This window comes from Gavialis gangeticus, unplaced genomic scaffold (assembly GCF_001723915.1).
Source record: "Gavialis gangeticus isolate Ggan-Ray unplaced genomic scaffold, GavGan_comp1, whole genome shotgun sequence".
In the NCBI taxonomy this organism is placed as follows: Eukaryota; Metazoa; Chordata; order Crocodylia; family Gavialidae; genus Gavialis; species Gavialis gangeticus.
In genome coordinates this window covers 3,651,056-3,664,242 of record NW_017729018.1, presented here as the reverse complement: position 1 = coordinate 3,664,242, position 13,187 = coordinate 3,651,056, and the positions used below count along the sequence as shown (strand labels likewise).

Genomic DNA, 13,187 nt, shown 5'->3' with positions numbered 1-13,187 from the left:
TGAGAATCACTGCTCTAAAGGCACAAGTTGTTCAGTACTTACTTACAAAATACACTGGAAAAGGACAAAGATTTCATTACAGTCAGATTTAACTTTGTTCAGTGGGAAGACTGCTTTTCTTCTACAAATTCTGGGGTGACAGCTAGCTGCCAACTGACTGCAGAGCTATGCACTGACAGGTATTTTCTGTAGAAACACACATTATCATCACTACCCCCTTTTAAATACAATTTAAACTAGTGCTGTAGGACAGAAAACACAGTTTAAAACTACTCAGTGAGGAAGCCACAGTTATCACAAACTTGGTGGGACGGTAGAGCTTTAACCCAACTAGTGTTTAGGTAATAAAAGGTGCAAATACACATGTAAGAAAGAAGAGATTTCTTTTTTAGCCATTTTAAACTCTCATTTTGCTGAAACAGCATCCATATTCATTCCTTTCAACAAGCTCTGCAGACAGTTCAGGATGACAGCGGCTCCAGCACTCTGATACTGTCAACCTCACGTTTCCATAATACTGCAGTAACTACCTATAGGAGAAGTCTATGCAAGTGTGTTACCCTCTCTCTTCATTTTCTTCCTTTTTTTCAGATTCTTGCTCTGTAAATGAATCAGAGACGAGCTTAAGTGCACGTTCAGAATGGGAGACTACTTTCTGGATGGCCTGCAGCTCTTCTTCTGTTGGGTAGATACTAGAGTGCTTTGTCATGATGTGACGGTCATTTGAAGAATCTGGACATCTAGTAGACTGAGAGAAATAAAATGACAAACTTTATTACCAGAGAGACCTGGGTTAAACTGGAAAAAGACTGAAAAAATTCTTAGCAGTGCCCTCACTATCAGACATTGCACATCGTTACAGAACTATATTTAGAGATGCAAAAATGTATACAAAAGAAAAGGAAGCATTTGCCTTTTTGATTATTCAAGCAAGAATAGGGACTCATAAGGTATGACTAGTTTCTGCGTTAAGAAAACAATAAGGACATTTTAGCTGCTGTAGGAAGCAAGATTCAGCAAATGGCATCCTTCCCTTCAAGTTTGCATTCACTAATGTTTCATCACAGAATTAGAGGGTTTTGGACTCTACAAGGGGAAGATTTATGAATGAGACTTAAACAAAACACCTATCCATTTGTGATCCTTAAAAAACAATAGTATTTTGTGCCCTATGGACACAAATTCAACTAAAGTTCTTACATACTGCCTCCTTCTTGCACCCCCTGTAATTTTGACTGGAGAATGTAGTTTTTATCTTACTTTCCCAAGTACTGCATAGGAAGCTGTCAACTTCCAAAGTAATGGTAGGTGTCAGGGGTGACTGGTGCCTCCTGAGTCTGGGGGGCACAATTTGTGGGCGGACTCAGGGGTGGGCCAAAAGTCCCATATCCACACCTATACTTCTGTGCCACAGCTTAGTGCCCCTCTTCCCTGCCCCCATGCCACCAGCCCTCACGGCAAAAAAACTGCCCTGTCCTAACCGGTGCCGAGTCGGGCACCAATCTCAGGGCGGACTTGTGCGCCCCCCACCTGTGGTAGGTGTGTTTCAATATGGAAGAAAGCAATTCAAACAACAGGTACATCAGTATATTTACAAATGTGCCTTGGGGAGTCTTTTGGAACTTAGCCAATGTCCACAGACTAGTGTGAGAAGAGACAGTGAGAGCATTAAATAATACTCTCAGTGTCAAGTGATTAAGATAAATAAGTCTATACAAGATGCTTTACTGCGCATTAGACTAATCTAATGCACAGTAAAGCATCATTGTCTACATGTGCGTGGGACTTGCTGCTTATTAAATTAGTCTAATGCATCATTTGCTAGTACCAGGTACTAGATAAATAGCATATTAGCTAATGCACCATAGTGCACATGCAGACACTGACCAGGAGCAATTTGCTCCTGGTCAGCCCAGGCAGCAGGGGGTCTAGTGCTACCTGGCTAACCCTCAGTGTGGGGGAGCTGTGCCAGCTGCAGGTGCAGCTGTCTCTCCATGTGGCTGGAAAGACAGCTACCCCTGCCTGGCAAAGAGTGGAACCAGCCCCGGTGCCCCCTGACAGCTGCTGGGGCTGGCACCCGGGGGAGCCTGGAGCACATTAATAAGCCTGAATTTTCTGCACAGAAAATTCAGGAGCATTAATTGCACATGTAGATGCACCCACTGGGAAGTACACTGATATAAAAAGGGCCTTAAAAAGTGAAGTAATAGCACTGTTAAACAGGAGTAGTCACTGAGATTAAATCTTAGATTAAGATTTAATCACTGAGATTAAAGAAGTCCAGACATTTACTGTTTATGAATACAGCAAGAACCTTATTTATTAAAGCATTTGCCTCTTAGAATAAAACCAATTCAAGCTGTTGGCTACTCCTGGGAATTTCTCTTCCCTCTTCATCTTCACAGCTCTACTCTCAGCTCTTTACATTCAATGTGCTTGCTTGCTTCTCTCCTCAGACCTGATGAAGAATGTCTTGCAACTTTATTCCAAGCATGCAGTTGGTCCAAGAAAACTTACTGCCCCTGAAATATCTTGGCCTCTCACATGACACCTTTCAGACATTTTTCCAAGTGACTGGGAACTATCATAAGAAAATGCAGCTCATTACACTAGAGTTTTTTATGTAATCAAAGCATAATTTCAGTAACCTGCATGTAAATTGGATGTCTTCAGGCAAATAATGTGTGTATTAGTATGTAATGAGATGTGTGTATACAGCTAATATCACAAAGTATTTAGCAAGGGCTGCAATTTTTCTAACATAAGTTTGAATTTTCTTATGTGCATATGGTATTTCTTGCATTGTAATATTTCTCATTCAGTGTCCAGATAGTATTAGAAGTGCTGAACTTCCATACAGTCACAGGATCATAGAAAAGTCAGGCTGGGAGGGACATCTGGAGGGCATCTAGTCTTAACCCCCTGCCTATCCAAACCATCCCACACAAATCCTTGTCTAAACCAGGGCTTTTCAACTGGGAGTACTTCTGATGGCATCGGGGGTACTCCACCAGCACTTCGGTCACTGATTGGCCGTGGGGGACCCCCCTTCCTGGTTGCCGATTGCCCTTCCCCACTCGTCGACTGGCTGCTGGGGGACCACCCCTCCCCAGATGCCAATCGGCTGCTCGTCTGGCCACCGAGGGACTCCTGACTTCTTGACCAGCCACCGGAGGTACAATGACTCAAAAAGGTTGAAAACCCCTGGTCTAACCTATTACTAAAACTACACAATCAACCCTGTTGCACAGCCATAAGGCGCAGCAACCTAACCTGCCCACAGGTATAGCTGGGGAACAACGGTGGTCAGTGTCTGGTTGCTGCAAGTATTGTTAAAATACACTTAAGAGATCTGAGGAAGAGAGCCACACCGTGTCGCTGCGTAGGGGGTGCATGTGCAGCCCCTGCCAGGCTGCGCTCCCTGTTTAGGCGATGGGCAAGGGGGCAGCGACGGTTCCCCCCCTTGTAAGTGCCAGCTGGGCAGCAGGGCCTCCAGCAAAAGCTTTTTGGTGAGTAAGATCGGCCACAGTCCAGCTCCCCACCCTCCCCCCCAGTCAGTGCAATTGGCTGCCAGGGGACCCACCCCACATCGGTGACTGGTGTCGGGGGGGGGACACATGCCCCCTGGCCTCAAGAGGCACCAGTCGCCCATGGGGCCACACACTCCACTAGAGGGGAAGGCAAAACTCCCACAGTCCATCCCAATCTGATCATGGGGCAAAATTCATTCCTGGTTCCAAATATGGCAACTGGTCAGACCCTGAGCAGAGGGGCAAGACGCTTTAGCCAGAAACTTCTGGGTTTAAGGCCCAGCAGGAACACTGGCACACCAGTCAAAATCTCCAGCCTTAGATGCAGCCAACACCCAATGCTTCTGAGCAAGGTAGAAAAAAAATCCCTGATCCTTGCAGCAACAAGAGAAAAAAAAATCTTTCCTGGCCCCATATGGGCAAAGGAATACCAAACACCCTCCACTCTGCTCTGGAGCCTGGGGACATCAAATGTACAGCCACGTATCACACCCACTGCTGGACAGTCAAAACTCCCTATTTGGTACCCCCTCCATAAATCTAACCCAGCTCCTTTAATCTTCTTTCATAACTAAGCCAGTTGTGGAGCTCTGTCTCATTCTCCTGCTGCTGAGTACAGTCCTTTCTAGTATCTGCCTGCTTTAGGCTGCAGAGCTTTTCTCATTATCTCTCAGCAATCTGTGTGTGTGGGGAGGGGGGTGGGGAGGTGCTCCTGGGTTTCCAACTGTTGTTTTTTATATAGCACTCCAGGCATAGCCACTCTTAGATCATCCCCAACCAGTGCTTATTCAACCCTTTTCTGGAAACCTCCAATTATGGAGAGCCTACAACTGCCTAAGTAGTCTATTCCACTGCCTCGGTTTTATCACAGTGAAGGAATTTGTCCTGATACCAAATCTAAACCTACTTTTTTGCAACTCCAAGCCACTGGTCCACATCCTGTACTCTGCAGCAAATGAAGAAAGGTGTTTTCCTTCTTCTTTATAGCAGCCCTTCAGATATTAGAATATTACTATTATGCCCCATCTTAAACAAGCTGAACATGCCTATTTCTTTCCATCTCTACCCATATACCTTGCCTTCCAAGCCCTTCATCATTTTTGTTGCCCGCCTCTGGACCTCTCAAACTTTTCCATTTCCTTTGTAAAGCGTGGAGCCTAAAACTGCATACAATAATCAAAATGAGGCCTAACTGGTGCTGAGAAAAGAAGCACGATCACTTCTCATGTCTTGCATCTAATGACCCTGTCCTCCTGTGTGTTTGCAGACCTTCCCAGCTTCATCTTGTCTGCAAATTTGCTCAGGAAACCTGCATCTAAATTGTTAATAAACAAGTTAAAGAGCACCACGTCCAGGACAGACTCCTGGAAGACTGCGCGCATCTACACAAGATACTTAATGCGCAGAAGACTAATTTTACTGTGCATTAGCGTGGCTAGCAAAAACTGTGCTAATGTGCTAATAATGTGCAGTAGACTTAGTCTGAACATTAACCTCACTTAAAAAGTGTTCATTTCCACTAATGCGCCGATTATGACACATTAAGTTAGTCCCTGTTATTACAGTACTAAACTTAATGCACTGTAATTACGCTGCATTAATGAACATGTAGACACACCCCCTGATATCAGCATGAAGGCACTGAATTCTTTGACAATGAGCAGATGTTCTGGGGAGGAGGACTGCTATCAAGAGACAGGATCCATTAAACCAGAACTGGAAAGAGCATCTTTGGGCACCATCAGTCCAACTCAGTAAGAAAGGCTTTAAACGAGGTTCTGTGAGGGATGATAGACAAAATCCTTCAGCCACAGAGCAAACAATCCAGAGGGGAGAGCACCAGAAGAAGCTCAACTCAGAGACGGGGACAGTGAGCCACAGAACAGCAACAAGGGAGTCAAGAGGAAAACAAGTAGGTCAAAAATGCAAAATACTTCCGATACACGTATAAAGATGTGATGAGCTTGGGGAACAAACAAGCTGCAAGTCACAGCCTGTGAAAAGAACTCTTATCTGACTGTTATCACAGACACTTAGTGGGTCAGCTTTTATGACGGGAACATCAACACTGAAGGGTACGCTCTGTTTTGGAAGGAGAGGGCTGGGAGAAAAGGAGTTGACATATAACAAAATGCCACCAATACATACACTTATTCACTGGTTCAGGACATGTCTACACATGCATTTAAGTGCAACTAAATTTACTGTTTAAGTCCCTGCAGCCCTGCCATGTGCCCCTGTGGCCACCGGGGAGAGCTTCAGTCTCTGGCCACATGGCTGCCAGCACTTGGCAGCCATCTTGAAGCCAGACCCAGCTGCCAGCACTTGGCAGCCATCTTGGAAACTCTCAGCCCTGGCCAACCCCTTCCCTGCCCAGGAGCCATGTGTCCAGTGCAGGGAGAGCACATGGCAGTTCCCTTCTTGCCCACCCTGCTTCCCTGCACCAAGGCTGCCTGCCCCTACTAGTGACACCCAGTGACCCGCTGCTCCAGCCGTGTCCCTGCCAGTGATGGCTAGCAACCCACACTCCCATCTTCCAGCAGTTGCTGGCCCCTGCCAATGGGCCTGCAGGACCCCCCAGGCCCCAGGACAACCACGCACCCACCAGCTGACCCCCTCTTCCTGCATGCCTTGACTCAACCCACCTGCTCCGCCACCCACAACCCCCCTACCCCCTGCCCAACCCCCAGCACCACTTTCAGGATATGCACATGGGTGAAACAAAAAACTTTATGACCCTCACAACACCCATCACCATCCCTCCCTTCCACAACCAACAGAACCCTCTCTTCCCCCAATCAGCAGGGGCCCTCCACCACCCTCCCCACCCACCAACAATTAAAAACCTGCTTACAGATGGAAAACTATATACAAATGGAAAATATTTATATATGGAAAACTATTTACAATATTTTGGGTCTTTGAGCCCAGAGTGGGGGGCTGTTGGTGGGGGGGGCCTAGAGGGCAGAGCCCCGAGGCAGGTGCCCAGGCCCCCAGCCTTGGGATATCCCCCTGCAGGTCTGGGGGTTGTGGCGACCCCAGCAGATGGTGGCCTCATGCACAGCTGGGTGTTCTGGCATGTGGTGCGGGGGAGAGTGCCGGAGCCACGCAGGTGGTGGCAGGTCTGGGGCAGGCGCCGGGCCAGAGGGCCTGGTGGCCAGGAGGCAACTGAGGACCTCCTCCCAGGGTCAGGTGGGGACCTACTGTGGGGCAGTGGGTGGGACCCAGGGGTCCTGCAGGGCCATGGGCAGGGTCCGGGCAGTGAGGATCATGGACGTGGTCACCTGGGCCAGGAGGGTGTCCCTGCGGCTGGAGCAGCTCTAGGCGTTCCTGCTCCAGGGTCTCCATTTGGGCCCAGTGGTCCTGCTGGTTTTGGTCCTGTGCTTCCTCCCAGGCAACATCCTCCGCCCGCCAGGCCTCTTCCTGTGTCTCCTGCTCCTCTGTCACCACCACCAGCTGCTAGAGCAGGAGGGTCCACTCCCTGGTGTGCTGCTGGCAGCCAGTGCATCTGGACAGCTCTGCTGGTGGGTGGCAGTGACCCGGAGCCTGTATCCCTTCTGGGGCTGGTGGCCTCTCCCCCGCATCCAGACGCTGGCCCTGGACTGCGCTCAGGAGTGCTCAGCAGAGGGGCATGGCCATGGACTGGGAGCTGTGCAGCAGAGGCACTTCACCACAGCACCTGCAAAGAGGTGCTGCTGGGGGTGAGCAGCAGCAGGTGCTGGCCCGGTTGCCAGAGACAGACAGGCAGCAGCCCTGGGGGGGATCTCAGGGCTGGGCAAGGGGTGCAGCAAGCTGCAGTCCTTTGCAACACTCACCCATGGCCAAGCAGCAGCTCTACAGAAGGAACAAGCCAGGCAGAGGCAGGCTGTGGCCTATCCAGGGGGTACACAAGGCCTGCTGGGCTCCTGGACAAAGAACAGGCTCCCTCAGGCTCCCTGGTGTGTATGCCCCAAGTGCTGGGTCATGTCTACACATGCATTACTGCACATTAACTAATCAAACGTACATGTGATACCTGCACTTAGCCTAAGTTACTGTGTAGTAAGGGCGCATGCCTGTACTGTGCAGTAACTTAGGCTAAGGTGCATTAACGCATCTTGTGCAGTTGAACCCAATATGATAGAATTCTTAATCCAGAGATGGGGAAACCATAAGGTCAGGTGAACTAAGACACTGAATTTCACAAAGGTGGATTTCAACTGACTCAAGGAGATAGTAGGCATGGTGTCATGGGTGGACAGACTGAAGGATAATGGGTCCCAGGAGGGCTGGAAATTTCTCAAGTACAGTGCTGGAAGCTGAACAAGAAACTGTTCTGACATGATGGAAGTGCAAGAATAATGATAAGAGACCAACTTGGCTGCACAAGGAGCTTCTAGGAAAACAAAAGGAAACCATATAGGCAATGAAAAAATGAGCAGATCACCAAAGAAGTATACCAGGAAAGAGCAAGAGCTTGCAGGGACAAAATCAGGCATGCAGAGGTAAAAATTACCTTTACCTGGCAAAGGAAATTAAAGTCAAAAGGAAGAGGTTCTATAAATATGCTGATCAGAAATGAAAGACCAAAGAAGCTATCGATCCACTGTTAAATAGCCAGTGTGAGCTCTTAATAGAAGATGTAAAGAAGGAGGATCTGTTCAACAGCTTCTTTGCCTCAGTTTTAACAAATATTTAAGCTGCAGCAATACAGCTAATACGGATTACTTGGATAAGGAAGGGGACAAGCGGAGGGTTGAGATAACAGAAGGGACAGCCAGAGACTGGTCTGAATAAATTCAGATCAGCAAGTCCTGATGAACTTCATCCCAAGGTACTGAAGAAATGGGCAAAGAGATCTTGGAGCCTTTGGCAATGGTATTTGCCAAATCACTGGGGACAGGTGAGGTATCAGAGGACTAGAAAAGGGGCAATGTAGTGCCCCTCTTTAAAAAAAAGACAAAAAGGAAGACCCAGGTAACTACAGATTGGGTAGCCTTACTTTGGTATCTGGGAAGAAGCATATCCTAAGAAGGGCTTTTGAAACCATCTGAAGGAGCAGGCAGCATGGATTTATTAAGAGCAAATTGCATCAAACTTGATCTCAATTGACAAAAAGCTAGATGGGCAAATATAGGGAATGCAGTGGATATAGTATATCAGAACTTCAGTAATGCTTCTGTCAAAGACACAAGCATAACCTAATTAGACAAATATGGGCTAGATAAAATTACTATAGGGTGGCTAGACAATTAGTTCAGTAGCTGCAAGCAAGGGGTAATTATAAATGGGTCCAAGTCCAAATGGCAGGACTTTCAGCCATATGTTTACTTCCACGATACAATAGTCCCTGCCTGGGACTTTACTATCCACCATGAAGATTGACGAAAATATTACTTGTGTTCCAATTTCCTTAATTTTCTTTCCAAGAGCCCCATAGTCTCCTCTGATCTGCTCAGTGTCAGCCCTACTGGTATCACTGGGGAGCCTACAGGGATAAAAAGGAAAGGGTAGTGGTTTGAGGGATGGATAAGCTCTGGGAATCTTTCTGTGATGTCCTGAATAGGGTTCCAGGCAGGTGGCACACCTCCTGAAGTGACCTCTGGCACAATAAAAGAAAGGGTGAGAGCCAAGGGCTAGGCCCAAGCAAATGGACAGGAAGGATTTCATGAATACTGAAGAGAAGGTTTAATAAATGTTGAGGAGACTTACTGTAGAATTCTGTTTCACATTATGTGCCCACGTGGCAGCTGTCCAGACATGTAAGTGTCCTTTTTGATTCATAGGCACGGTTTGTGATTCTTTTACATGTGCAATGTGGATGCATAAATGTCTACAAAGCTACTGAGCAAGCATGGTGTGCTATGCACTGGCTGGGTAGGTGCATGGGCCTGGGTACCTGGGCAGACAGACTGGACATGTATAAATCACAAACGTCTATGCAGGAAAACCCCATGAAGGAAGACTCCTCCTGCCATATGTTCTAACCAGAACTGTTATTCCCAGTAGAGCACTGCACTGCTCTCTGGCCATTTTACCCAATGTATAATTAATGCTAAGTGCTGGGACTCAGCTTCAATGAAGGCTGCAGGGAACACTGAAGAATGCCTAACCTGTGATCTGGTGGTTAGGCACAGTAGTGGCAAGTCAGAGAGCTATAAGCTTTCATCCCCTCTGGGTAAGGAAGGCCTGGAACTTGGGTCCCGTGTTTCCTGTGTGACCACCCTAACTACTAGGCTATTACGGTTAAAACAGATGGGCTCTCCTTGTTTTTCAGATTTTACACTCGTGTACATGTAAATGTAGTCATATACCCACCACACAATGTGCATGCTCAGTAGCTGTGTGGACACTTCTGTGTCAACACTGTGCAGGTAATACAATAGTAAACTGTGCATAAGTATCAGTTGCTCCACAGTAGGGTGGACACAGTATCAGTTGTTCATATGCATGGTCTTACTTCCCAGGTAGACTAATACTTGTCCAATGAAAAACGGATAAAACTCGGGGTAAGAATGGGTACACAGGCAATATTGCAGAGCAGGTGACATGTAGTAAAACCCTGCCTCTTTTTATGTCATGATAGCCAGTTTGTATGCCCTTTCCCTTCGTAATCTGAAGTGTTAACCCTTTTACACTCCCAAGTAGTTCACCATAATATAAAAATGATCATTCGTCAGTGAGGTATGTTGTGCCACAAACTAGAATTGACATTAAGCTTTATGTATTGCTCATTCCAAATTTCAGTCATGAATTCTCAGGAGAAATACAAAATTACACATTCGACACTCAAAGAAGAGAGAGAGTATGGCACATTATAGCTTGAAACAGATTTTAAAGGTGTCAAAGTGCTTCATATTTCTCCTTTCAGGAAATGTAATCAAGGGTTGCTCACCAAGAAAAGTGGAACAGCCATGCCAGGCCTGCCCATAAGCGGGGGTGGATGCCAGTCTACAGCCATCCGACGCCGTTGCTCTTCCCAGTATAACTGCTCTTCCTCTACTTGCCACCAGTACATTTCCTCTTCATACCGCCTTCATGAAAAGAAGTAAGAAAACAGTAAGTTTGCATGAAACAAAGTTGTCACCAGTCTCAGTCATTTTCAAGGTGCCTAGGAAAAGTTACAGAAGTGTGGCTAAAGCAGATGACCCCAAAGCCTGTTTCTTAGTGTGCAGCTAGGGTAGCTGGGGGTTGCCCATGGGGCGAGGGGTTCCATTCCTCACCCCCCGCCCCCTTGAGCTCTGGCCATTGCAGCTCTTTTCCCTTCCCTCTCCCCAGCTGACAGCCTGGGGCAGGGCTGCGTTGGTAGCACCAGCCCAATCCTACCTCCCAGGTGAAAATATAACTCTGGAGGGAACACAAGTTCTCTAAGGTGCTCTGCTTTAGAGTGCCTTAATGTAATACCTGATCTGACCAGGGTTAATTTTTCATGTGATCAACCATTTTAAAAGCACTCTGCAGCCGTGCATGTGTGTTATGACACAGCTGTAGAGCACTTTCAGGGGCCAGATCACTCAATAAACATCACTTCTGTCTGTACCCTTATAGTGACCACCAAATTTATCCTGGAAGAGGTCAAAACTGGCATGTTTGGCAAAATGTGTAAAGTACCAAATATGTCCAGATGAACAAGTAGCAGCAGGCAACTGCCAATTCTTCTAGATCATGGTATATGCATGAGAGGTTACCCAGACCATCAATACATATGCCTAGGCAGAGGTCTGGGGGAGTGGAGGCTGCCTAGACCTTCCATCCCCCTTCATGCTATTGAGACAGAATCCAAAGGCCAGTCTGAGTGCAGACATTCAGTACCTTGATGACTGTAATTATGTACATGTCTAGGAACTGAACCTGAGTCTCCCATGTAGCAGATAAGGAGTCTACCACTGAACCAGAGGGGACTTCGTAGACAAACAAGTAATGGAAAAAGAACATAAGAAATGCAACACTGAGTCCAGCCACGACTTCATCTAGCCCAGTAACCTGTATTTCACAGTGGCAGAGTGTGGATACTGAGGGGAAACGTATATGCAGGGCCTACCCGGACTTGATGATCTGCTCAGGTCCCTTCTGACCCTACCTACTATGAAACTACACACACTGATCCTGCCTCTCTTTCCTCATAGCTTCCAGCATTCTGAGACTAGGGCCTAATTTCTAGATTTAACTCCTTACTATAATGTTTAATACCCACAAATTGACCTATTTAGCACACATTTGTCCAGTCCTCTTTTAAACCTAGTTAAATGATTAGCTTCTACAACATCAATGAGTTCCACAAATCAGTTACACAATGCGTGAGAAGGAGCTTCCTTTTGTCTGTTTTAAACTTGCTTCCTAATAAATTTATTGTACATCACCTAATGTTAGTATCGTGACAGACAGTAGATGGTAAATCCTTAATTACTTTTTCTGCACCATTCATGATTTTATAGACTTCTACTATATCCCTCCCCTCAGTCATCTTTTGTATAAGATGAAAAGTCCTAGTTTTTTAGGATTTTGTCACATGGAAAACTCTCCATAACCCTGATCATCCTCACTGCCCTTCTCTGTACGTTTTGTAGTTCTACTATATGCTTTTGGAGTTGAGAGGACCAGAACTGCAAGACGTATTCAAGGTCTGTGGAATAATGACATTTTCTGTTTTATTTTCAATTTTCTTAATAATTACTAACATTTTATCTGCATTTTTGGCTGCCGCTGAACATTGAGCTGATGTTTTCAGAGCACTATGCACAATAATCCCACTCCTCTTTCTTATATAGTAACAATTAATGTAGAGCCCATCATTCTGGCTGAAAGAACTGGCTGAGCTTATAGCAGGGCTACTGGCAAAGCTGTTTGAAGAGTCGTGGAACTCAGGAGTAGTCCCGGAAGACTGGAAGAGGTCCAACATAGTACCTATCTTCGGTCCTGGGAAAAATTTTTGAAAAATTTGTTAAGGAGGGCATCAGTTACAAGCTGGTAACTGGTGAGGTATTAAGATGCAACCAGCATGGTTTTCTTGAGGGTAGATCATGCCTGACAAACCTGGTGTCCTTCTATGACCAGGTAACTTACCAGCTGGATGAGGGACGTGAGGCTAATGTCATTTACTCAGACTTCAGTAAAGCGTTGGATTCCATTTCCCATGAGATTCTCTCAACTAAATTGAAGGGTCTTGGGATGGTCCAGTCTACAGTGAGGTGTGTGGACAACTGGCTTAGAGGCTGATCCCAGAGAGTTGTAATCGATGGGATGGCCTCATCCTGGAGTGCCATCTCCAGTGGTGCCCCCCAGGGATCTGTGCTTGGACCTGTGGTCTTTAACATATTTATTAATGACTTGGATGGAGGGGGTGGAAAGCTCAGTGATTAAGTTTATGGATGATACTAAGCTGTGGGGAAATGTGGGCACATCAGAGGATGGGGAAAGGATCCAGGATGACCTGGACAGACTGGTTTTACGGGTGGAACAGAATCAGATGAGGTTTAAGAGGGAGAAGTGCAGGGCCCTCCATCCGGGTAGGAAGAACCTTCACTGTAACTACATGATGGGTGATGGTCTATTGGCTGGCACAGCATCTGAATGGAACCTGGGGGTCACAATCGACCCAAAGATGAACATGAGTCAACAGTGCAATGAGGCTGCCAACAGGGCAAATACGACTCTGGCGTGCATCAGCTGATGTGTTGC

At 46.6% G+C, this 13,187-nt stretch overlaps 1 protein-coding gene across 3 annotated transcripts in view; it reads right to left on the bottom strand.

Annotated features, from left to right (window-relative positions):
* Positions 1-10,566, bottom strand: part of ZFR2 (zinc finger RNA binding protein 2) — a 42,067-nt gene extending 31,501 nt beyond the window's left edge. For all 3 annotated transcript variants that reach the window (XM_019513246.1, XM_019513247.1, XM_019513248.1), the window contains exons 1-2: positions 10,405-10,566; positions 561-748 (exon numbers count right to left, since the gene is read on the bottom strand). In XM_019513246.1, the coding sequence (XP_019368791.1) occupies positions 561-748; positions 10,405-10,527 (311 nt within the window). In that variant the 5' untranslated portion in view covers positions 10,528-10,566. The remainder of the gene's footprint in view (positions 1-560; positions 749-10,404) is intronic.
* Between the last annotated feature and the right edge of the window lie 2,621 nt (positions 10,567-13,187).